This window comes from Plectropomus leopardus, chromosome 2 (assembly GCF_026936395.1).
Source record: "Plectropomus leopardus strain MGB_pleo_1.0 chromosome 2, ASM2693639v1, whole genome shotgun sequence".
Lineage (NCBI taxonomy): Eukaryota > Metazoa > Chordata > Actinopteri > Perciformes > Serranidae > Plectropomus > Plectropomus leopardus.
Genome location: NC_142177.1, coordinates 40,314,239 through 40,339,983, shown reverse-complemented (window position 1 = coordinate 40,339,983; position 25,745 = coordinate 40,314,239). Strand labels below are relative to the sequence as shown.

The 25,745-nt window shown below is 39.1% G+C and overlaps 1 protein-coding gene across 1 annotated transcript; it reads right to left on the bottom strand.

Moving 5' to 3' along the window:
• LOC121948913 (butyrophilin-like protein 2) lies at window positions 1-25,724 on the bottom strand. The gene is made up of 11 exons (XM_088071493.1): window positions 25,428-25,724; window positions 21,750-22,082; window positions 19,413-19,448; window positions 17,387-17,665; window positions 17,081-17,218; window positions 16,490-16,531; window positions 7,080-7,418; window positions 4,038-4,073; window positions 2,383-2,661; window positions 2,087-2,224; window positions 1-349 (listed from the first exon to the last, which is right to left on the bottom strand). The coding sequence occupies exons 1-11, from the start codon at window positions 25,501-25,503 to the stop codon at window positions 279-281; spliced, it is 1,767 nt and encodes a 588-aa protein (XP_087927619.1). The 5' UTR covers window positions 25,504-25,724; the 3' UTR covers window positions 1-278.
• Window positions 25,725-25,745: the final 21 nt, after the last annotated feature.

Genomic DNA, 25,745 nt, shown 5'->3' with positions numbered 1-25,745 from the left:
TGAGATGGTAAAGATGATAATAAAGAAAAAAAGGTCAACACAAAAAACAATAAAAGCAACATACAGCGTTCAGAAATGTATCCAGATCTAAATCGACAGATCTTAATTTTCTATAATAAATACACCTTTGGAAAACTGTCAGTCTTTGTTGATCTGTCAGAGAGACATTGACTCTTTCGGAAGCTGTCGGTTGTTAAGTTGTCGACGTACCTTAATGTCTTTCGTCAATTCACACACGCACACTCAATCCTTAACTCCTTGCAAGAGCTGTGAAGGATCTACTCACATGAGCAGTTTCCCTGTTCGCTCAAACGGTTTTTGCACAGGCCGATGTCCTGCAGCGGAGAACCTGCAGCAAAGCAATAAAGAGAATTAGTGTAAGAGCCACTTCCTCACTTATATTTACTCTTTTTCATTAATGTATTTAGATCTGCATTTTTGAATGTGCGCTGTGAGTTTAATAATTGTTTTGAGTCTGTGTGAACCCTGCAGGTCTTCGAGTTGAGAAACGGGAAATGTGCAGCCTGGTGGTGTGGCTGCCTGGAAAGCTCTTTAGAATCTGTGCAGCTTTACGTTTCATCCTGTCGCCTATTATTTTTTGCATTTTTGTTTACTACAGTAAATCTGCCAATACAGCTTTATTTTCATTTTTAGTTTTGCAAGCAGTGTAAAGCACGTGGAAAACAAACAAAAAAATGTATTTTTGACTTTTTTCTTTAAGCAAACACAAGCGTCTTTTAATCTCAGTCAGCCAAAGAGAGACAACAGGACTTCAACTAAAGGATATCGTGGTCACTGCAGAAAGGGTGTTACTCAAAATGTCAAAATGTACACAAGGTCTGGGCGGTGTTAGGTCCGTTTCACACAGCGTGTGTCAGTGATGGCGGCCTCGCCAAACTGCAGCGTGTTTGATGCTTGTGGTGATCACACATGCACATGCAATCACTGGTTTCATGACAATAAGATATTAAATCAATTCTTTGGATGATACAATATTTGCAGATATCACAAAGTCTGCCACGATACGATTTCGATTCAATTGAATTTAGTGGCCGGAGATCGATAAGAGCTGTTATTATCTGCTCATTTAACACAGTCGGTTACAGAAGAAGCTGCCACCCTCCTTTCTTTTGCTTTTGGCCAAAAAAACATAAAACCAACATCTAAATAACTGTAAACACAACTGGTTTATTCTGTAAGAAAACCCTTTCAGAAAAAAGAAATTTTCATTTGAACTCAGACCAGGATCTTTTTCCTAAAACTTCAAGGATATCTGACTTAAAGCCCTGATGGCAAACTTCTCCCAGCAGAACATCAAACGTGTATGAACAACAATATAATTTCACAAAAGTATAAAACAGGCCTCAAAAATAACAGCAGAGGGCATAAACAGAGCAACTGTCTTCTCTAAGTCGTGTTTCCCTCACATATACATCATGCTCCTGACAAAACAGCACGGATGAATTCAGTCTGCATGTATGATTTTTCAGCCTTAAATGATCGAAACAGAGGAGCTAATGTCGCTGTAAAGTTGTCAAAAAGAGATGCCCAGCAGCGGCGTGATGTTTCAGAGTACCGCGTTCGTTTACAAGACGTGCTCTGTCTGCTGATCCGCAGTTTCTCCAAAAAAAATGATTTCGACACTGATGATGCTGCTCGCTATAATCTTCCTGCCGCTGTGTGATGATGACACAGGCCGTCTTCAGATGAAGGCGCATCCAAAAGATAATGATCAATGTTTACACTTTGAATCATTTATCACTGAATAAATACATCAATCCAGACCGACGGATCCTTACACCCCTACTGACTACAAACCGAGTTAAGATAAACGTCTGCCTGAAACCCACTGTACGATCAAATGAAGCCTTTTCTCTGCTACTTCAATGACTGTGTGAAAGCTCACATTCTCAAACTACAAAATGTTCAAAAACAGTAAAAAATCAGCTGATGTTCAGTTTATCAACCCTTGCACACACGTCAATATGTGATCACAGCGAGTTACGATGTGATGCATCAGCGAGCGTAACCACGGCCACGTCTACACGTTACAGAGGTGTTGATCAAATCAATTAAATGAACTTACCTTTATTGTGGAGGATTTTGATGCGATTTGCAGCTGTAAGCAGAGCTAGAACTGTAGCGAGAAAGATAACTCCAAAAACAAAACTTCCAAACAGCCATTCGAATGCCACTTTTCTGGGTGAGTCCTCGCACACTTTCCCTGAAACACATCACAAAAAGCAAATGCAACACTCAAAATGTAACTGCATATTATACTGCATTTAACTACACAAAACAACGATTAAAGATGTATGAAAATCTTTGAAAACTATTAAACTATAATTATTTAACAATTTAAACTCCAGAAAAAAACCTCACCACTGAAGTGCACTAATGTCTCCTCATGAGTCTGATGGTGGATCTCGTCCTGTGTGATCACACAGCGGTAGCGGTCGCTCTTGGTCACGTTAATGTTGAGGGTGATGGAGTCGTGGTCCTCTCTGTAGGAAACCTGCGGCTCCTCAGCAGGAAGTTTGTTTCCAGCGCTGTCCTGCCACTGAAGACGAGGTTTTGGAGAAGCACCTCGGACTTCACACTGAAGCAACGCCCTGTCATCTGTAGCATCCAGCGTCCTGATGCGTGGCTTTGGAGTCGCAGCTGTGAAAACAGTACAAAAGCTGATGAAGGACTGCGGTGCAGTGGACTGACGGAGAACGATGGGATGCTGCTGCGTGTTTCACTGTGGAATATATTGTGTTTAACAGAGAGAATAAAAAGCATAAAGTGAACTTTAAATGTACACACCAGCTTTGTTTGAAAAGACACATTTTAACAGTTTTACCTCTTCTGAGAAATTAAGAAAGGAGTGATCACTAAAAGTGCCATTTCTCATGAGTCTGCAGTGCTAAAGGTGGCTCAGTTGGTAGAGCGTGCACCCCGTGTTCAGAGGCTAAATGTCCGGGTTCAAGTCCGAATGTCAGCACTTTGCTGCATGTTATCATAAATCTCCCGATGTTATCATAATTTCATCCCGATTTCCTTTCATATCTCCAGCTGTCTTATCAAATAAAGGCCATAAAAGCCCCAAAAAATAACTTATACTTACTTTTTTAAAAAAATGATGTGGTGCTGAAAAGATAAACAATTTCCTGAAGATTAATCAAAATACAATAAACAATTTTGATAACCAACAATGTTTTGTCATTTATCAAACAAATATTTTGGTTCAACCTTCTCAAAAACGATCATTACCTGCTTCTCTTTGTCTTGTAGCTCTGAACATATCTGAATTTAGGTTGTTGGACGAAACAAGACAGACGTCTGAAGACAGCTGACACTAAATCATAAATAATCAAGAAATGAATCGATAATGGAATCATTAGCTGGAGCCTTACACTTTTTTGTGTAAATTGTGTACGTTTAATGTTAACTTTAAGCAAATTAAAACGTGAATAAAGGATTAATTTTATCACAGACAAAAAATTGTGTTATGTGTTAAGTGTCTTGTAATTACAACTAAAGCATTGATCAGTTGAAGGTCATTTTAGCCGTTTAAATCCTCAAAGACAAATCAGGAGAAAACCGCAGTCAGTCGTGTTTGATGATGTCACTTATTTCTACGCCTGCATTGTTTGTCTGTCACCCAGCAGCTGCAGATTTTTATTATTTCAAAGATTCAGACGCAATTCCTTCACCTTTAATATTGTTCTTTTAACACTGTAGAAATCAGTAACATCATCCAAATCGGATTGATTTTCCCTCGTCTGTCTTTTAAAACAGATGAGCTCTAACAGACATTTTATCTCAAATTAAATTTTATTTTTTCACTTTTTTAATTTTTGTTATTTTTATTGTCCAGGACTTCTGGACAGGATCTGCTGTATATGGCCTCTGCAGCGATGATTCGGAAATGGTGTTTATAGTGGTGATTAATTGCCTTTTTTTCCTTCTTTCTATTTTTGGAAGGAGGTGAATAAAATGCTTGAAATGATTGCAGCACACGTCACAGGAGCAGAAACAGCTGACATCATCACCTTTGTTTTTTCCTGATCTGTCTCTTAGGATGGGCTCTGTAAGACAAAGAAGAACATTAATTTTTGAGTTATATCAAGAACTAATGAAATGGTCCTCGTGATGCAGTCTCAACATCTAAAACTGAGCAGGAAAAACACGAGCAGATGCACAAATTCCCACAGACACAAGCACAAAAGGCAGCACGCATCATGAGGGAGCTGCATGTTCAGACTTTCTTCCTGTAACTAAAAGGATGAGGTGGGATTAACAAGGCAGCGCCCCACTTACCAATTTCCTGTTCGTTTATTCACTTTGTCGCATGAAAAACAGGAGAGGAAAGAAGAGGATTGACATCACTCTCATGTAATGCAGTAAATATGAAGCTACAGCCAGCAGATATTTAAACTGAAAGAAGGACATGCAGCGATGCACTGAATGAGACAGAAGAGAAGAACACAAGCTGCTGAAGTGACACCCCTTTCCCCTACAAATAAAGTGTATGGATGTAGTTTCCAAACACGGGAAAACCCTCTAAACATGCATGATTGGCTTCATTTCCACTTGCCAGTGAACTCATTGCCCCAGCACACGAGCCTGCCTTTCTTTCAGCATTTGTGTTTGTGTTGGAGACGGTTGCTGGTGTGTCAGTGTGACCTCACAGACAGGCAGGAGACCGGAGAAAAAAGTCGCTGCAGATATATTTGATATGAGTCAGTGTTTGAGCCAGGAGGTTAAGGGTTTTTTTTAGTTACAGTCCCTCCTTGCATCTCACTGATTCAGGAGACACAATTACCGTGTTCACCCGGGTGTTGCATTCCCATCAATGCCGATCAGAGCCGAAGGTGATAAAAACCTGTGTCTACTGCATCGAACGCATCCCCATTGCATTAAAAAGCCAAATGTCAGCGGGTTTTTTGTGCAGTGGGAAGGAGGCTAAGGACAGGAGACTGAGCATTTCTGGTTCAGCTGCTTTTATCATTGATACTTAATACATATTTCTATATTTGGCTGTTGGATTTGGGCTTTGAATTCACATGTTGAAGATGGACTGTGAACAGACCGAAAGTACAGAATATGAATTAAATTTAATTTGTTTAAAATGAGACACAAATATTGGGGACATTAATGTAACTGAATGAAAACTTAGCTTGAGTTTTGTGAAGGCTTACTGTATTAATTGTTGATTTAGTAACTTTAATGTTAATTATTTTAATTCTTTCCAGTATATAAATGTCCAAAGATAAAAGCATGTCATGATCTGTCTTAAATTATCAGCTTACATTAAATAGTAAAGCATAAACTGTCTTATTGTCACAGTGTAATTATTTAACGTTGTTGTTTTTGGCCTTTATTTTTTTTTTATGCATCTCTTTTTTTTCTAAGCCTGGATGTATTTTATTTTATACAGTTGTTGGGGAAACAGTTGGTTTTGCAGAGCGTGTAGGCTAATGTTAGCTAAAGAGTATGTCTGATATAATGCTAATATAATTTAATACTGGTGCTGTCATAGTTTAACGTTAATTTTAAACAATGCCATGCGGCTAAATGTTGCTCATTTTGCTGTTCAATTCCCCCACAATTTGTGTCTCATTTTAAACAAATCAAACTGAATATAAACTTATATTCAGTACTTAGGCTCTGTTCTGAGTCCTAGCGTCTTGTACTTGTTAAATAATATTTTAGTGGAATAAAACTACGAGCTACGTTTCTAAAAGTACTGAAATATATTAGGATTAAACAAGTCCTGCATATGAATAGTTTGATTCATATCTTAGTTCCTGACTAGATCTCTGACTGTTTTTATTTTCTCCTTGTTTTTTAAATTTATTTCTTTTGATACTGGTGTATTTTTGTTGTTTATTTCATGAAACGACATTTAGTCTGTAATTTTACTTGATGTACCTATTCATTAATGTAAAAGCCAGTTTTTGATTACAAATAAAGTTTAAAGGAGAAAAAAGAGTAGTACACAGGAAACCCCTGAGGACATGAACCAGTCTCCATGGCAACGTTAGCTCACCTTGTACTGAGGACAGATGTTGCACATCTTCAACAACACACTTTGAACAGAGTGTCTTCGCGTGTCGAGATTCAAGCAGCGAAACAAACCGAGACAAACTTCGTTTCTGTCGCTTCGTCTCGTCCCCCGCACTCTTTAGCTGCTAGCTTCGTGCTACTTCGTGCTAGCTTCGTGCTAGCTTCGTGTTAGCTTCGTGCTACTTCGTGCTAGCTTCGTGCTAGCACCTGTGCAGGTGTGCAGGTGTTTCTCCGAGTTAACAGGTGCTCTTTCCCGATGTAGAGAGTTCCCACAGTGTCGCACAAAGATAACCGTTTACTATTATGATCTTGTGCTTTCCTCTGACGGGCTGAAAATGATAAAAGCAGGATGTGCATTTCGGAAACGTGTAATTCGTCTCTGCAAACATCTCAACCGCCGAACTCCAGCGACAGGAAAATCTCGCGCGATTATTTCCGGTGCCGGAATGTCTCGCGATGTCTGTGACTTTTTTTTTTTTTTATAATTTTGGGTTAAAATGCGTTATATGAGATTGTAGCAAGTGTAATATGAGTAATGCATTTACTGCGTTACAGCAAAAATAATACATACTGTAACTGTTACTTCTGTAATGCGTTACTCCCAACACTGTACCATGGTAAATTTCAGTAAGGTATGAAATACTGTCCCAGCCTACTAACTCTGACGTTTGCAGTAACGCCGTTTTTATAAAGTAGAGGAGGTGTCATGATAAAATTGTTCCAGTGTGTCGTTAAGCACTGATTTCCCCAAAAAATCGTCGAAACAAAAATGGTGAAAACAGTCTAACAACACAATGTAGTACTAGACAATTCCAGGTCTTAGACATTTTTTAATGAGTATCTTCTAATATTTATAATGTGTGCAGAAATAAAACACTGGTTCTGCTTTACCTGGACTTTAATGTCAAACTTTGAAGGTGTTACTCATTTTCAGGGATTTAAACATTAAGCTGAATGAGCAAAAAAGAGCAGTTCGGGGTCAAAACCAAAATGGCAGCAAGAGAACGTTTTATAAACGTACTCACCGACCACAAGCTCAGTGTTGAATGTTTGAGGTGGCTGAAGATTTGGAAAAATGCAGGTGTAGTTTCCAGTGTCACCTATCTCCGTATTTTTGATGATTATGGAGGCGTTACCGTTCTTCAGCTCTTCGGGGAAATGAGACACTCGACCTTTGAACCGCTCGCTCTGACCTGAGCGCCCGTTGTTGTATTGGCTGCCCGCATTGTACAGGAACACCTCCTGACGACCAGTATTTTTGTGGGCAGCTTTCCTCCAGTCGAAGAGCGCTGCTTCAATACTCTCCTTGTTCTCGAGGGAGAAAAGTAACACAGCATCACTCCCTTCTTTGACGACAAGTCGTCCTGAAAGACAAAACATATTTTACTTATTATGTTTATATAGAAAGGTCAGGCAGAGAATCAGAAAACACATTGGAACATTTTTTTTCATGCCGGCATAATTTGAGTATATTTAAGATTATATTTTTTATAAAAGATACTCTGTTGACGCAACAGCTTTAAGAGAGCTGTTGTCTTTAGACCTTTTATGCTAATTTCCAGCAGGTCTGTCATCAACCGTAACTATTAACATTACACCAAATTTCATTCATAATTTAATAATTAATTATTAATCTGTATATTGAGTAAGATAGGAACAGGAGGCACCATGACCAAATCCATGGGGAGGACTTTGGTACCGCTGTCCAAACTCACACTGGTACTGGGAGGGGTGAGGACTGGAGGAGAGGAGAGATTCATGACTTTACATTTCTAAATATCATTTTATATTATCTTATTTCATGAGAGAGCAGTGTTTCTTAATTCTGCGAACAGAATAGAATAGAATAGACTTTGTGTCAGTGTTTCTCCTCTCAGTGGTAGGGCTGTAATTTGTAATGGGCTAAAAATTACAATGCAGTAATTTGTAAGGCTACATCTCATATAATAGCATATAAATGTTTATATATATATATATATATATATTTATATATATATATATATATATATACATTCACACAAGAAAACAAACAGTCTTTCATATATTTTTACTGACACCAGAAGATCAGTATTGTAAACCTCATAGTCTGCCCAAGAGAGTTTAAGACTTAAATACTTGTCCCTTTAGCCTGTTGAAGTTGTTTTATTCTGAAATATTTGCATTTTTAATACTGTATACATATTTCCTGTATGTGTTTTAACAAAGACATAAACTGAGAAATCGTCTAAATATTTAAGTTATGATCTTAATAACTCTGCTAAAATAAAGTTTTAGGAGGCCTAAGAGTTTGGCACAGTACTGTATGTAAAAATAGCATATAAGTTAACATTCTGCAAAAGCATCGTTTTAAACAAATTACCATCTGACTCTGATGTACCTGAGGTGGCTGAGCTAACATAACAGGAGATGAACTATGAGCAAAGCAGAAAAAAGGTGCATTTTTCCACCTGTGATGTGCTGAGGGGATGTGCTGAATGACTGTGTGTTTTCACTCTTAGATGTAAAAGAGTAAAAGCAGTGACGAGATGTAGGCTACAAACAAACACTCACTGAGAGCAGGGCTGCTGTGTACAGGCGAGACACAGTGTGTGTGTGTGTGTGTGTGTGTGTGTGTGTGTGTGTGTGTGTGTGTGTGTGTGTGTGTGTGTGTGTGTGTGTGTGTGTGTGTGTGACTCAGAGTTGATCTTGCCCCGCACACATGCAGCAGGCTGCAGACTCGAACACACAGAGCTCTCGTCTGGACCGAAGAGCAAAAATAGCTCACAGACGAATGATTTAATGTTGTTGTAAATGACAGAGTTGATGAGAGAAAGACTGTGAAAGATCATTTATTTGTAACCCAAATAAACAAATAGTTGATGTTTTCTTTAAATGTCCAATACTGAAAACAGAATTTCAGAGCTTATCAATACACCAGTTTTTAGCAATTCAGCCCCGGGGCCCAATTAACACCAGGCCTCAGTACCCATCCCTAACTGCAAGGTCGTTCCTGTAAATATTCCCATGTCCTAGTTTATTCCCAAAATCCCCCCATCTGAAAGCACATGACCTGCTGCAGCCCGAACAGTGGCTGACTTGGCTTCACTGCACACCCACACATCTGCGCTAACCGCACGGTGTTTCTGTCATCTGCTGTGCTGGTGCCAAGAGGACATCTGTGTGTGCAGAGACCAAAGGGCTTCCCCCGGAGCTGACTGCATAACGCTGCTGAAACATTTTCCAAGTAGTTCCTGTTTGAAAGAGGGGGAGGGCACTACGCTGCACAACGCCCACCAAAGGTATGCAAGCTATGAACGGTCTCCGCCCCTGTCTCTGCTGTATGCTGCCGTCAGGTCCTGAACTGCCTTTAATGTTCGCTGCTGCTCATGTGACCGGAGATACACAGACACATTTACCTACGTATCTTTCATCAGTGTAGCTTCACTGATTTATAAGTGTAATCAGGGGAACGATTTCCCGACTCAGATTCTCTAATCTTTCGACGTCACATGAGAGAGTAGCTTATGTTAACAGATGTTAATGAATTTTATCAGGCCATAGAAAAAACAGATTGTAGTTGGTGTTATTGATATTGATGCATCAATGATTATATAATACAGTAATATTTATGTGAAGGAAAAATTGAAATTGGTAGTTCTGCATCATCTACTATAACTATTTGTACTTTAAGTACATTTTGATGCTAATACTTTTGTACTTTGTGTAAGAGTTTAGAGTAATGTAGTATTTTTACAATGTGGTAATGTTACCTAAGTAAAAGATCTGAACACTTCCTCCACCACTGGTATCTTATAATATAATTTTACTTAATGAATTAGAGCAATTACATACAGGCGCAGGAAGAGACGCTGGTTGGTCGGGTTTTTGTTTCGGGCTGCACGTCTCATGGATTTATTCAAAGCTATATGAGGATCTTTTTTAGGGTTTGCAGACATTTGGAGGCCAAAAACTGACCAAACCTGAGCGGATCTTCACCCAGGAAAACTTTTCTATAAACAAGCTCAATTTTGTGCTTTTTTAATGCACATAGCTTACAGCCTTAGTGCCAAATCAAGCCCCTGATAGAGTGCCAAGCGTGCCCCCAGCCATTTCCTAAAATCCAATGAAAAATAAAGGGATTCATACTGGGAATTACTTTTGTACTTAAAGTATCCATAAGGTACCAGAGTGCATAAAACAGCATAAAAATAGAGCTTGTTTATCAAAAAAGGGCCAGTTTAGGATGCCTAACATCAAGCTAAGCTAATTTCCTAAAATCCTAGAGATGTCCTAATATCCAAGTAATTTCTTAAAATCCTGTAACCATCCTAAAATCCTATAAACATCTTTAAATATGTGAAATCAAAGACATAAAGACTCACAGCCTCTACCATCAGGCCATCAGACGCCTGAACAATCCTATCAGCACTGCTACACACACACACACACACACACACACACACTTCACCCCTCCCACCGATGCACAGAGCACTTTTCAAACTTTTACTTTTGTTCCCCTGAATTTTTTAGCTATAATAAGTTTTGTGTGTGTGTGTGTGTGTGTGTGTGTGTGTGTGTGTGTCAGTGTGAGTGTGTGTGAGTGTAAAGAGGACAAGCAAAGTAAACATTTTATTGTATGGTCTACTGTGTTTTTATTGTGCACATGACAAAAAAACTTCTATCTTAAAATCCTACAGTTATCCTTAAATATTAGAATTGTCCTAAAAACATAGAAAAGTCCTAAAGTCCTAGAAATATCATGAAACACTAGAAACATCCTAATCCTAGAAACATGCTAATATCATAGAAATAATGGGGGGTAGTTTTATTCCATTATTGGCTACAACGCTGGAGCACTGCAGTAACCATAAAGTATTCAGTCATGCCTAGAATATAAAGTATTTTATGTTTAAATATATTACTGGGAGTCTTATTGAGACCATTTTAATGGACCTGATGCAGCTGATAAAATAATAAAAGTATTGCATCTATACTTTGCAGGTGCCATGTTCAGGTTTGTCAAAGGAGATGCTGGATCATCAGCCAGTCAAAGCACAGACACAGCTGAGCCACAACAAGCCACCAGGACCAGGATTAAAATGTGCTCATAACCAGCCTTTTCCAGGATTACAATGTAATCATAACCAGCCTTTTCCAGGATTAAAATGTAATAATAACCAGCCTTTTCCAGGATTACAATGTAATCATAACCAGCCTTTTCCAGGATTAAAATGTAATAATAACCAGCCTTTTCCAGGATTAAAATGTAATCATAACCAGCCTTTTCCAGGATTAAAATGTGCTCATAACCAGCCCTTTCCAGGATTAAAATGTAATCATAACCAGCCTTTTCAAGGATTAAAATGTAATCATAACCAGCCTTTTCAAGGATTAAAATGTAATCATAACCAGCCTTTTCAAGGATTAAAATGTGCTCATAACTTACAGCACTTACATGCACCCAGTTGAGCCAAATCCAGCCTTTTACAGCACTAAGAGCCCACAGTGATCACAAGCAGCCTGTAAAATGACTAACAGTGACACAGTAAACTGAGATTACAGCCGTGGGAGCGCACGCCAGTCAGTTTAAGCTGTATTGCCCAGTATTCACGTCTTCAGCTGCTCGCACATGAATCAAACAGTCGAACAGGTATGTCTTTGTGAAACTTTAATGTTTCTTGACACCCAGTTCTCCCGTCTTTGCAATTCATAGTTTGATCAGGCAATTCTTAGGCAAAACCCCTAAGAATTAAATCTAGTCATTTTGAGGCAGAAACGACCTTCCAGAAACAAGATAGCAGCTGCAATCATTTTTGGCAAAATAAAAATTGCATTTCTTTTGTTGCATTGGTCATTTAAAGATATGTACACAGGTTATAGGGACTAGGTGAGCTATAATCTGTCAAATATAATCATTATGAATGAAATCAGGTCGTTTTGAGGAGGAAAAAGCCTTTCAGTGGCAAGATAGGAGCTGCAATCACTTTTTGGCAGGTTTTTATGTAGCTCTGACTCTTCAAAGGTATTTGAACAGATAAAAGGAGGAAAAAGCAGTTTTAGTCTCAGGCACAGAGCAGGTGATATAATGCAGGCTCATGAAGATAACAGCGGATATTACCTTTTTTTTGAGTTACCATCTGTAAAGTATGATCGACTACTTTCCAAATGTAAACAAGATTTTAGAAACGCATACAAACAACAAACAGCGTTTGTGACAGAGACCCTCAAATACAATTACAAGCCTTGTCACTGCTACCTGTTACCTGAGGCACCGCCTAGGTCTCAGTTTATCTCCTCTCAGCGACCAGGGAAAGCATATTTACAGTTTGAGCCGGCGGGAAATACACGGGGACATTTGGGAAGCTGATGTTGAATCGGAGGTTATTTAAGGTCAGGCTGATGATGTTTGGCTGCAGCAGAAGCTAGTTAGCTAACGTTAGCTTTGTTACGGACTCACCGGGAAAAAACAGGTCTTTCTTACCGTGTGTGTGTCCAGATACACAGACCTGCAGAGTCAGCTGCAGACCGAGACTGAACGCAAAGACCTGCCGAGCTGCAAATCCCAAACCCGGCATGTTCACACGAGCTAACGACTAACTGAGCTAACTGACGGTTTGTAAGTGAACTAAGCGTCGGTATCTCTCGAGCGCTTACGCAAAGAAAACGCACGTTAGTGTCAAACTCTAATATACAGGACTCCCCCTTCAGAGGCTGTTCCCTGAAGTTTGTGACTCAGACTGTTGCTTCAGACTGTGACTCAGACTGTGCCCGGTTCGTGCAGCACTCAGCTGCAGTTGAAATATCGACGTAACCAAGCTGCGGAGTTTGCGTGACGTTTCAGGGCTGCAGAAAAGGCGGAAAGCATAGAAACAGTGTCAACAAGTGACAATAAATAAATAAATTGTATATGCATTTTTTAGCTGCAGCTGCAAACTTTAAATTTTAAAGCATGCCAGTTGAGTATATTGAGGACAATGCTACTTTATAACAGGAGTTGTCGACTTGATGTCACAAATGCATAAACATGGCTTGTAAAAGTCAATGTTGTGTCAATGGTAAGAATCTTTTTTATGAATGCACACATTGAATATTGATCATATGTTTTGTGTATTATAGTATCAATGTTAACGTCTATGTAAAATGACCTAGATTAAATATAAAAAAAATAAAAATATAAAGACTGTGGAAACAGCTATCACCCTCTTGTTTGAACGCTACTAGCATTAAAATGTAATAAAAGTAACCCATCTTCCTTGTAGCTTTCATGATGTTCCCACTTTTCAACCTCAAAGCAAGTGAACACAACAAAGTTGGAAGTTTGGACTTCAAAACTCAGAAACTATAACATTTCTGACACCACCTGAATGCAGCATAACCCTGTGTCCACTGTCCAACCTGCAGGACCTTAACACCGCCCTCACTGTGCTGGGCTCCAGGTCCAAACACTGAGCTGGCAAGATTTTTGGAGAGCAAAAACTGGCTAAAATAGCTCTAAAACCATGTCAGTGGGCTGCACGATAAATGATCTGTGTTGTATGTGTGTGATGATGATGAATAATGTGAGACAATATTTCTTTTGTCTCTCAGTTCCTCCTTTGTGTGTGTGTGTGTGTGTGTGTGTTTTTCTGCTCTCACATCTCTGCCCTCGACCGCCCTCCTCTCATTCAATTCCCCCTCCTCCTCTCTCATCCTCTATATTCATTTGACTTTTCTCTCCTGACAAAGTGTATGAAAACACTTTAGTAAAATTATTTCATTTTGGATTTGAATTAAAACATATACGTATAGATTCCACTGTAATAGATATATACATATATATTTGACCACTGGGCAAACAGGAAATGACAAACAGGAAATGACCATACAAACAGTACTCTCATTTCCATTATGTCCCTAGTCTCTATATGTCTGCACAATGTATTGTTGCATTTAAATTATGATCATTTAAAAAAAAAAAAAAAAAACTAAAGCTGTTAGAGGAGTTCGCCCACACTCACTTTATCTTCAGGCTTGTCGCAAAATATAATGAACAGTACTATAGATAAAGGCAAAAAAAAGTCCAAAAATAATATTTAAAATTATAAAATAATACCAACTCTATACCCACTCACTAATATATATATATATATATATATATAATTTTTAATTTATTAGTTAATTTATATAATTTGGCTGTTTTAGGCAAATAAAAATGTAAATAATGTTCATTTTGACCCAACTGTGGTTTAACACCTTGATGCTAGTTCAAGGTAAAGAAGAATTATGTCATTTTATCAAAAAATAAATAACTTTTTATTAATGAAAGCTATTAACAAATATAATATCTGTAAGGAGAGAGCAAACAGAAATATACAGCACTTACCCATGTCAGGTCACGGGATGATCAGTAGCCCTAAATAAATGCACACGTGCTTCATTAACAGTAATATATTTAAGTCGGCACTGATTCTGCTGCCAAAGTCGAGGAGGAGCAAGTCCGTCCGTACTGAGTATTTTAATGTTAATGCAATTACAAGTAATACCAAATAACTGAGACAGATCTTCACATACTTGTACACGTCCAGGTACTTGACCTGGGATAAGTACCAGCTGAAATACTTTTCAGTTAGTTTTTTTGCAAACTTTGAGGAGACTCCCTCAGGTTGTTCTTGAGATATTTGTGTTAATGAGAATAAAACAGACATAATGTCACAGTGACCTTTGACCACTTAAATGTGATCAGTTCTTCCAACAAGATGTTTGTGCCAAAGAAACTCCGCTTTGAGGATACTTTATGCTACTTTTCTTTCAAAACAAAGATAACTCAATTCCTTTTTTTTTTAATAAATCATTTTTATTCCCCAACAAAAAATAGCTCACTCTTAACTGGTAATCTGTGTTTTACAGTCTTATATAAAGTCTCTCCAAAATAAAATGAATACAAGAGCTTGTTCCACACAAGTAAAATGGCTGAAGTGCAGTCTACATTTAGCAATCAAACATATAAAATTCAAATCACTTAAAAAAAACAGTAACTCTTCGTTACAGTAACAAACCTCAAATCTAACAGCTCAAGCTCTCATGGCGCGTGCTGTGTGAAACATTACATGAATCGACGTATTTGTGTCATCGATTACGTCGACGCGTCGCCCCAGCCCTCAACAGGTCTACATGAGCATTCATCAATATGTGTCATCAGAAGGTGGCCACTCTGCAGAGGGCTTTTTGGTGCTTTCACTTTGCAGCACTGGAGCTGAAAGCAGACAAATCTGCCCATCCAATATAAAATTCACTTTTAACACAGATACTTTCCCTTTTTATCGTTTGAAATCCACTGCTAAAATGTTAAAAAAAAAAAAAGAACCGCCATTCATTTCCACATAGTTTTTCACACACAGAGTCACTGGAGAGGAACGCAAGAGCAACATGTGGCTCCAGAGCTGCAGAACAGAACATATATATAAATAATAAATGATATCTTTCATCAAATATTCACAATGATCATTACAAGTACATACATATTTACAACTCACAGCAACTTCTAGCGCTTGACATAAACAATAAATTAAAAAGTAGATTTTTTTTAAGTTAATTTTTAAAACACCCTAGAGATAAGATTTTTCTGCAAGCCAATGGCCCAATCTAAGATCTGCTGGTGTCACAGGTCACCGGATTACGCAGGGGTTTTCTACTTTTGGTTCAAGGCTTTGGGCTTGAACCAAAAACATGATCCTTTAAAAAAACTACTCTATCTCATTATCAACCTGTTTTCAGTCTGTGTTGTGTTGATCTTCATCTCTTTGGTAAAAAAAAATTGTGTTAAATTGTTTGTCCTTTGCGGGACTGTAGATTATAATGCTGTTTATCTAGCTTAGATTTATTTTAAAACCTATTCTGTACCTCTTACTACCTGACCATTACTACCCCAACCCCTAAACCTGATCCTGATGCCGTCCCCAACCCTGAATCACCATCATATGAGACCAGCAGCATCAGTCTGGTCACAACCTGGAAGGGAAACTATACGAGTAACACGCTGATGACGAGAGCCGGGCGACACTTTTGGTAAAAGTCCAGTTATTAGAGGTTGGATCAAATCTTGAATACAGAAAGTTAAAAAAAAAAAAGTGGCACAAAAGTAAAAAGGATTAGCTGCTCCTGGATGGCAACTCATGGATTTTCAAAATCCTGATTATTCTGATCCATATAATAAAAATTTGAGAACCTGAATCCCAAAACCAAATCTGAACCCTCAAACTGGCCTTTTAAAGTTTGTCTAAAGGTGAGGGGCCGGCAGAAATATTCTCTCTCTTCAGGTCTAAACATCCAATAATTTCTCAGAAAAACAGATGCTTTCTCCCTCCCTCTCTTTCTCACCCTCTTTCTCACCCCCCCCCTTTGTCACTCACATCGCCTTATGAGTTCAGGGGGTCCGCTGAAGAGTCTTTAATTTTGCCATTTTCAAGGTGCGACGCACCGTTTTCCTGGTTGTGTGAGCTGTTTAACAGCAGACGAGATCCTGCAGCAAAGAAGAGTAAATATTACAACTCTTGTAGTAAACAGAAAGGATTCAGGACCCAAAACTACTTCTGTATGGTCTTTTAAAAGTCTGCTGATCCTGGAGATTAAACAGCTTGAATGTTTTTGGTCAGCTCATGAATTAATTTGTGTTTCGCAGATGAACCTTGAGGTCGAACACCAGAGAGAAATGATCCAAAGTGTCAGTTAATAAATGATTAACTGTCTTCAATGGCAAAAAAATACATTAAGGATTATATAGAGCTCTTTTGATTTATGTATTTATTTAGTTTTAATTTCTAAGACTTTCTCAAATGCAAGAGCTTAATGAAAGTTACTGGTTGATCATGATAACTGTGACAGATTTACAACTGTGCTATATTTACTTTTAGTAGAATCAATCAACACTAGAGCTGGAGGTTGCATGTTAATACCAACAGAACTGATCATTTCTAAGGAGACAAAAAGAGTCGTGTTAGTCACACTGTATCTGCGATGTTGATGTCTACACATCATAGATATGTTGATCAAATCAGTTGTATAAACGTACCTTTATTGCGGCTTATTGTGATGATCTTTGTAGCTGCAAGCAGAGCCTGAACTGCAACAACAACTACAATTCCCAAAACAAAACTTCCAAACAACCATCCGATGGCCACTTTGCCGGACGAGTCCTCACACACTTTCCCTGAAACACGTCACAAAAAGCAAATGTAACCAAAACTGTAAGTGCACATCACATACTGCAGACTGGTCATTGACTAAACAAAACTATAATCAAAAGTGAATAAAAATCTTTGAAATCTAACAGCTGAAATTTAATTTTGACACTTAATCTCCCAGAAAGAAATCTCACCACTGATGTGCACAAATGTCTCTGCATGAGTCTGGTGGTGGATCTCCTCCTGTGTGACCACGCAGCGGTAGCGGTCGGTTTTGGTCACGGTAGCGTTGAGGGTGACGTAGTAGCGTCCGTCACTGTGTGGCCGCTGCGGCTCCTCAGCAAAGAGATTCTTTCCAGAACTGTCCTGCACCTGAAGACGAGGTTTTGGAAAAGCACCTCGAACGTCACACTGCAGCAGCGCCCCATCATCTGTGGCATGAACTATCCTGAAGATCGGCTGTCGAATTGCAGCTGTGAATGCAGAATAAACCAAACAGCAACAAATATGTTTTAATGAAACACATCATGTTTAAGAGAGAAGAACAGAGAAACAAAAAAGCACAATCTGAGTCTTAACTAAACACCCCAGCAGTGTTTGATAGGACATCATATTTCAAAGCCTTTTACCTTCTGACAAATTTGATAATTGATGACCACCGACAGATTTTATTTTAAATCTCAAAGAAACCATTTCTTTGTAGAGGGACGAGGAGAGTGTTGGTTCGTTTATGACCTATTTATGCATCACTGTGCTGCCTAAACATTTAATATTTTCACATAAGGAAAAAAATGAACCAAAACATGACAACAAAGAAAAACATTTCTATAGCACGAATAAGTTACACAGTTAATTTTCATAAAAAGTACGACACATTTTTGCTTTGAGTTTATGTCTTTGAGTGAGTATCTTATGATTGTTGTGGGTTTTTTTGCTCTTTTGCTCATTTCATATATTGTTCTTTTTTGTATTTTTGTTGTTTTTTTTTCAATCAAACAGTAAAGCACTTTGAATTACATTCGATTTGTTTGAAAGGTGCATAAATATAATTTGATTGATTGACTGAGACAAAACAGACATCTGGAGACATTCAAATCGATTATAATTTTTTTTAAACTATTTTCTGACAATTATAAACAAAACTATTAAGCGATTAATCAAACACAATCATCACTGTAGGACTTACGCTAACAGTTCAATAATTAATTTAAGTAAAATGTTTAGTTCTGTTGATCTAAATTTAAATATGAATAACAGTTTTTACAGAGAAATATGATGTTACCGATAATCATTTTATATACAGTAAATGGTAGAAAGGTTTAGACAGACAGATAATTCATCCCCACAGGGGAAAGTCTCGTTCAACAGCAGCAGCAAAAAAACATAAACACAATGAACAAGAAAACGTGCTAAAATCACAGTTATGATAAAAAGCATGTCCTTCACAGCAATGTGCACAGTGTAAGCATGCACATGTTCAAAGTGTGCAAAATGGATAAAATTATGAGTTAAAAATGTTAAAAATATGCTGAACGTTGTCAGGGTAACAGAATATAAATGTGAGTCCAGTTAAACTGAGTAATAAGGAGTCATTTTGTAATTACAAGAACGTTATCTTTCAGTTGAAGGAAATGTTAAATAGTGGTAAATACTTTTGTCCGAAGGACCGTTCAGAGACAAAGTCCAACAGACAGATCAGGAGAACGTACTGCTCAGTCTTGATTGATGATGTCACTTATTTCTGCACCGACATTGTGTGTGTGTGCTACAACTCTGTCACCCAGAGACTGTGTATTATTACTATTATTATTTATTCAAAGATTTAGACACAATAGCTTCATTATTCTGCTCTTTTAACACTGTAGAAATCAGTAACACCATCAAAATCAGCACATTTTCTCCTCATCTGTCTTTAAAAATAGATAAGATCCAAAAGACATCAGATCAACAGAAATATTTTTCATCTCAAAATTAGATCATGTGATCATAATTATAGGATTATTAAATGGATTATAAATATTTATTGTCAAGGAGTTCAACTTCTGGGTAGGATCTGCTGTACATGAGCCTCTGTAACAATGACTCACAAACAGTGTTTACAGGGGGATTTATTGTTTTTTGGAAGGACGTGAGTAAAATGCTTTGAATATGTCCGATCAAACAACAGGAGACTGAAGGAGTGGTAGCACAGGTGACAGGTGTAGAAATAATTGACATCACCTTTGTTTTCGTCTGAGCGGTCTCTAAGGATCGGTACTGAAAGACAAACGAGAATTTGTGGGTGATATCATGAACTTGTGAAATGTCCTTAGTGGTGTAGTTTCAACATTTAAAATGGAGCGAGGGAAAACACAAGCAGGAGCACACACACACGCACACACACACACACACACACACACACACACACACACACACACACACACACACACACACACACAACACCATGCATGCTGTGAGGGAGCTGCGTGTTTAAACCATCATCCTAAAAGTTCACAAAAGCACACACATCCACACAAGAAACTAGGTTCTTGACAAGAGAAGAAAAAACTAAGTCTACACACAGTCTATCACCACCGAGGTAACATTTCCAGCTACGGGCTCTTCATCAGACTGTGATGAAGAGCAGTGGGAAAGGAGCTTAACTAAATACATGAAGTGGGACTGATTAGACAGCACTCCACTTACCAGTTTCTTGTTTTCTTATTCGCTTTGATGCAGAAAGCAAGCAGAAGGAGAGAAGAGAAGAAGAAGATTGATACCACTCTCGTGTCTGTGCAGTAAATATCAAACTGCAGCCGGCTGGGGGAGGAAATCAGCAGAGGCCCAGCAACATGATATTATCAAATGCCATATACATGCTATTTTAAACGTTTAACAAAATGCAGAGTTTAGCTTAACTTTGCCTAAAGACTGAAAGACCTCCAGAACACAAACAGGTAAACATGGATGCAAAAAAATGCTGGTTGTAAAATACTGCAAATATACTGTAAATGTACTGTAAAATACTGTAAAATGCTTTACAATGTTTTATAAGAAAGGAAATGCATTTAATATCTCTTGATGTAAACACGACTTTAGTTTGAGGAAGCACACAAACGCAGTTAGAGCGAGCAGCAGAAGCAGACAGTTTATACGTAAAGAAAAGACATGTAGAGGAGGAAAAGAAATACTGAGATCTCAATTAATGTGTATACAAATACAAATACATACATTTATGTATACATATATATAGCCACGGTATAAGTCACGGTACAGTTCAGTTCAGTTCAGTTCAGTTCGGTTCTCAGTTAAAGGGGAAAATGCAAAGACCTGCTCGTCATTAGTTAAGAAAATGATTTTTTTAGTTTACCGATAACAATTTCACATTTGTCAGCTGTGACGGGGGCTGTCTGCCTGGCCGGATGAGGCTGGTCTCCTGCAGGATCCCTCATCCAGACTCCTGATACCAGCCAATACTTAAATAATTTCCCATTCATCTTTCAAATACTGCATTGATCAGAGCTTATTTATTTATTGACTTACTTAATTAGTTCATTTTTGTAGTGCCAGGAATAGTATTTTCTCTCTGACTGCAAAGTTGGATGAAAGTCTGTCATCTCTTGGTGTGTCCTGTGTTTAAGTGTAATTTTAAAAACACATTTCCTGCAGTCGTACATCAGAGAGTTTAGAGAACAGCATGACTTCTACAGCTGCCAAAAGCCCACCATCATTCCCAGTTAGAGAGTGGGTGAACTCAGGGCTGAGGCCCCAAAATCACTAAATCCGTCCCTGATAAAATACATATAAATGTATATAAAAGCTGACAGCAGCTGGATGAGAGACGGAGGGATGTATCTTCATATTTAGAAAGACTTCCATCTAAAGTCTGACTGAAACTGAGACTAAAACGTTGTTTTCTGTAGAAGTCTGAAGAAGTCACTTTGCCCCGATGAACATTTGACTATTTCTGCACTTTAGCGCTGTGAGGAAAAACTCTGTTTTGTGCGTCTCCGTCACAGCGCTGCGAGCCATCCATCAGTTCACACACAGCTCAGTACTCTCACCGGACTGTTTCTATCTCAGATGTCTTCTTTTGGTTTTTTTGTGGTACGTAACACTACAACACTTAGCAGGCAGAGCTTAACTGACAGCGAGGCAGTCGAGACTGAAGCATAAATTAGATAAACAGCCATAAGCATTTTAATTGATTTAACAAAAACGCGGTCAAGACCTGTTCTACAGGGAAATTATATTGTATCTGATATAATGTTCGAGGGAAACACTGAATTTTTATTCATTTTTACAGACAGCGGTACACCTCTGAACCAAACCGAACGTGCCTGTACCATGACGGTTTGGTACAAATACGTGTTTTGTTACTCCTCTAGTTAGTAATAACATAGATTTTATATAGCAGGGGCGGGGATTGTTTTAGGCCCGCCCAAAAAAAATCTGTTTATGTTAATGATGAGAAACAGTTGAGGGGTCTAACTCCAAGATGCAGTACTGCTCAGTATTCAGACTCCTCTGAGGTGTTCAACAGTCGGGGAACAGCGGGAGATCGTAAACAGCACTCACCAACAATGAGCTGTTTAGTCTGAGGATCCTGAAGCTTTGGGAAAACACAGGTGTAGTTTCCAGTGTCGTTTATCTTTGTATTTCTGATGATTATGGAGGCGTTTCCGTTCTTCAGTTCATCTTGAAAATGAAAGACTCGACCTTTGAACTCCTCACTCTGCCCGTTGTTTTGGATCCCATTACGATAATAGAAAACCTCTTTCCGAAGGCCGTCTTTCTGAGCAGCTTTTGTCCAGTCAAACAGCTTTGACTCGATGTTCTCCTTGGTGGCGAGCGAACACGGTAACACAGCATCGCTCCCTTCTGTGGAAATCACTGTGACATCACCTGACCCTGAAAGAGGAAACATATTTTAATAATAATAATTATTATTAAGTCGGGTCAGACAGACAATAAAAAACATATCTGAACACATTTTTCGTATTGGAATTAGAGCCGCACCATTGATTGAATGATCAAGATCATGATTTGGGCTTCTCACAATTTTAAGAAGACGAGCAGCTGTGACATTTACATTTAAATGCATGGCCCCTCATAGAAAACTCTGCTGCATATCAACTCAAGCGTTTCCCAACAACGCATGCCCACCGCACGCAGCTGTAAACAACCAGAAACTTGACCGCATTCATTCATTAGGGCATCGCAACTTGAAAAATTTCAATGGTGTTCACATCAAGACAACCAATCAAGCTGCAGCCACCTGCAACCAGACGCCAACCGGTCACATACAGTGGGCATGCACGAAAACAAACAGCTTCCTTGCCCTTTTGTAGAGCTGTCAGTCAAACTGTTACTCAAACGTCTGCATCAGACAAGAATTTCAAAATTGTTTTTTTTCCCTTTATTTTACCTGGTGAGTCAATTGAGACCAATTCTCATTTACAATGACGACCTGGCCGAGAGGCAGCATCGAGACACATTCATACAAATCAATACAAAAACAAAAGAATACAATAAGGGTCGTAAAGATAAAATAGGCTAAAAGCATGAACAACAGTCAGCAACTGCTGCCTTCACCAAACTGTTAAAAGATGAGAGTGGGATGAAGGAGGGGAGTTTTAGCGTCTGTTGTCATTGGTTCCAGTCGTGGGCTGCAGAAAACTGAAATGAACAACGGCCAATAACGGTGCGGACTTTGGGGATGAGGAGGTTGATGAAGTTGAAGTTGAAGTTGTTGTTGTTGTATTTAGGTCAAATATAAATCCTATATGTGGATTAATAATAAAAACTGAGTTCAAATTGAGTTTTCCAATTTAACAGTCGAGTAAAATGAGCAGGACAGATCAACCGAGGTCCGACTAATGCAAGTAACTGAATGCAGGCCTAAACTGCGACATCAGTGTGTTTGCAGGCATTAAACTCAGTTCACTTCATGCATTAAAACAAAGGAGAGACACGACAAGCTGGAATACAGAGCATCTGCATTAACAATATTGCTTTCAGTCAGGAAACAATCGGCAGTATAAGGTGGTCTGTATGACTTTTGTCAGGTGGCGCTCACATCAGTTGCCATAATATTTCCAGAAAAATGGATGCTGAGATTGATGGAAACCCCTGACAGCCAGTCCTTTTCAGATTGCTAACTGGAAAAACGGGTCAGTGGATGATGCTGGGACTCGCCCTCTCCACTTGAACGCCTGAACAACACTTACATGCTCTTTGCAGCAATGCACACACACACACGCCTCCTCTCAAGATGGGAATTTCATGCTGCTGTGCTGCTTTGCCAAAGGTGTAACATTTGACGACATTTTATGAACGTGACCCATCGCTAGAGATTATAAAGCAGCTGATAGCAGTTAGCAGCTAACTCAAAGAAGACCACCAGCAGAAAACTTCCACAAAGTAGAAAAAGGATGAAATCAGCAGCCATATGAGAGGGGCGCTGAACGATTGTGAGGGACATGTTATGCCTTTGTTACTGTCTATAAAGTACTGCTAATATGGATGTGATTCTTCACAACGGAGGCCGGCACTGCTGTGTTACATCCCGCCCAGCATGCCTCCTCTGTGTTCACACTGGAGCAGCACGATGCCGAAGCTGTTTGGTAGTGTGTAAACATGCAAAGGCGGCATAAAGAAGTTTTGTTTTTGTTTTGTTTGGGGGCCACTTTTGCAAAATAATCAATATTTTAAGTCATATAAAGAGAAAAGACATGGGATGAGGAGTAGGGAGTCCAGGGGCCAGTCGCAGCAGCCCCATATGTTTTAAGGACCTCAGGACATTTCTTGGATTTTGTTTTATTTTATTTATTAATTGTTATGTATTTTTCGATTACTTTGTTGGGATTTTGCCTTTATTAACAGCTGTAGACCGACAGGAAATGTGGGAGAGAGAGGGAGAGAGAGGGGGAGAGAGGGGGAGACACGCAGCAAAGTGCCACAGTCTGGACTCAAACCAAGACTGCTGCAAAGGCCTATGGGAAGGTTTTAAGACTTTCTATGATTTGAGGACATAGCAAGGATTTGAGGACATGTCTAGTATTTTGAGAAATTTCTCTGATGTTAACCCACTTCCTGGGATATAAGGACATTTCAAGGAGGGGGGGGGGCGCTTCTTTTGATAAACAAGCTCTATTTTTTATGCTGTTTTATGCACTCTAAAGTACTAAAACACTTCCCAGTATGAATCACTTTATTTCTATTGTGAATCAGAAGATTGTTGGGGGACCACCCAGCCCTCTGTGGGGGCCCAGATTTGGCCTGCGGGCCGTAGATTAAATATCTGTGCTCTACACTGCCTGTAAATCCATAAACTCGGCTACATTTTCACGTTTGCAGGCGACAAAAACCTTCTAGGGCTGACAGAAGGACGCAACAAAACACTGAGTTAACAATGAAAAAATCCACAATTTTGTCCTAATAACAAGTTTGAAGTTCAGCAATGAGCAGAAACACTTCGCCACACGAGTGTCCTAGGAGCCGTAAAAGGTCAAAAGCATCATCTGGACTTCTGAAGGTCATCAGCAGCATCTAAAAAATAAACCCTGTGAGACCCTGAAGTGAGTCTGATCCTCCCAAAAACATCAACACACGTCAGCTTGATACAAACTCCTGAAGCGATCCGGCATTTAACTGCTTTAACCGCACAACTCAGCAGCAGGAATGAACGTCTTTGGTCAGTCTTTGGTCAGTCTTTGGTCAGTTTTTGGTCAGTCCTTGGTCAGTCTTTGGTCAGTTTTTGGTCAGTCTTTGGTCAGTTTTTGGTCAGTCTTTGGTCAGTCTTTGGTCAGTTTTTGGTCAGTCTTTGGTCAGTTTTTGGTCAGTCTTTTGGTCAGTCTTTGGTCAGTTTTTGGTCAGTCTTTTGGTCAGTCTTTGGTCAGTCTTTTGGTCAGTCTTTGGTCGGTTTTTGGTCAGTCTTTGGTCAGTTTTTGGTCAGTCTTTGGTCAGTCTTTGGTCAGTTTTTGGTCAGTCTTTGGTCAGTTTTTGGTCAGTCTTTGGTCAGTCTTTTGGTCAGTTTTTGGTCAGTCTTTGGTCAGTCTTTGGTCAGTTTTTGGTCAGTCTTTGGTCAGTCTGTCGTGATCTGTAATTATAAATTGATAAAGTACTGCTATTATAGTGCTTCACTATAACACATCCATGGCTACGCTGTATTTAGCTAACACGCTAACATATCTGAGCCATATCGAGTACAATCGGCTGATTATCGTAATTTACTGAGCATTATCTCTTTCTTACCTTGTGTGCCTCCCAGACGTACTCCAAAAATCAGGAGACACGAAAGGACAACCGATATTTGCCAGTATCCAAACATGCTAATCCGTGTTAGCTAGCCGCGCTGCTAACGGTGGATGGACTCTTACCGACGACTGTCGGTACTCAGAGTCAAACACAGCTGTTAACGGGACACCGGACACGTTTACTGCGCGATACAGCGCTTTGGTTTCCGACGTTATATTTAACACGACTGACGACAGCTTTGAGCCTGTCCGTCCCACGGATCCACTACAGCGAGCTCAGCTTCATTCATAGCAAACAGCGCACCCTAAGACCGAC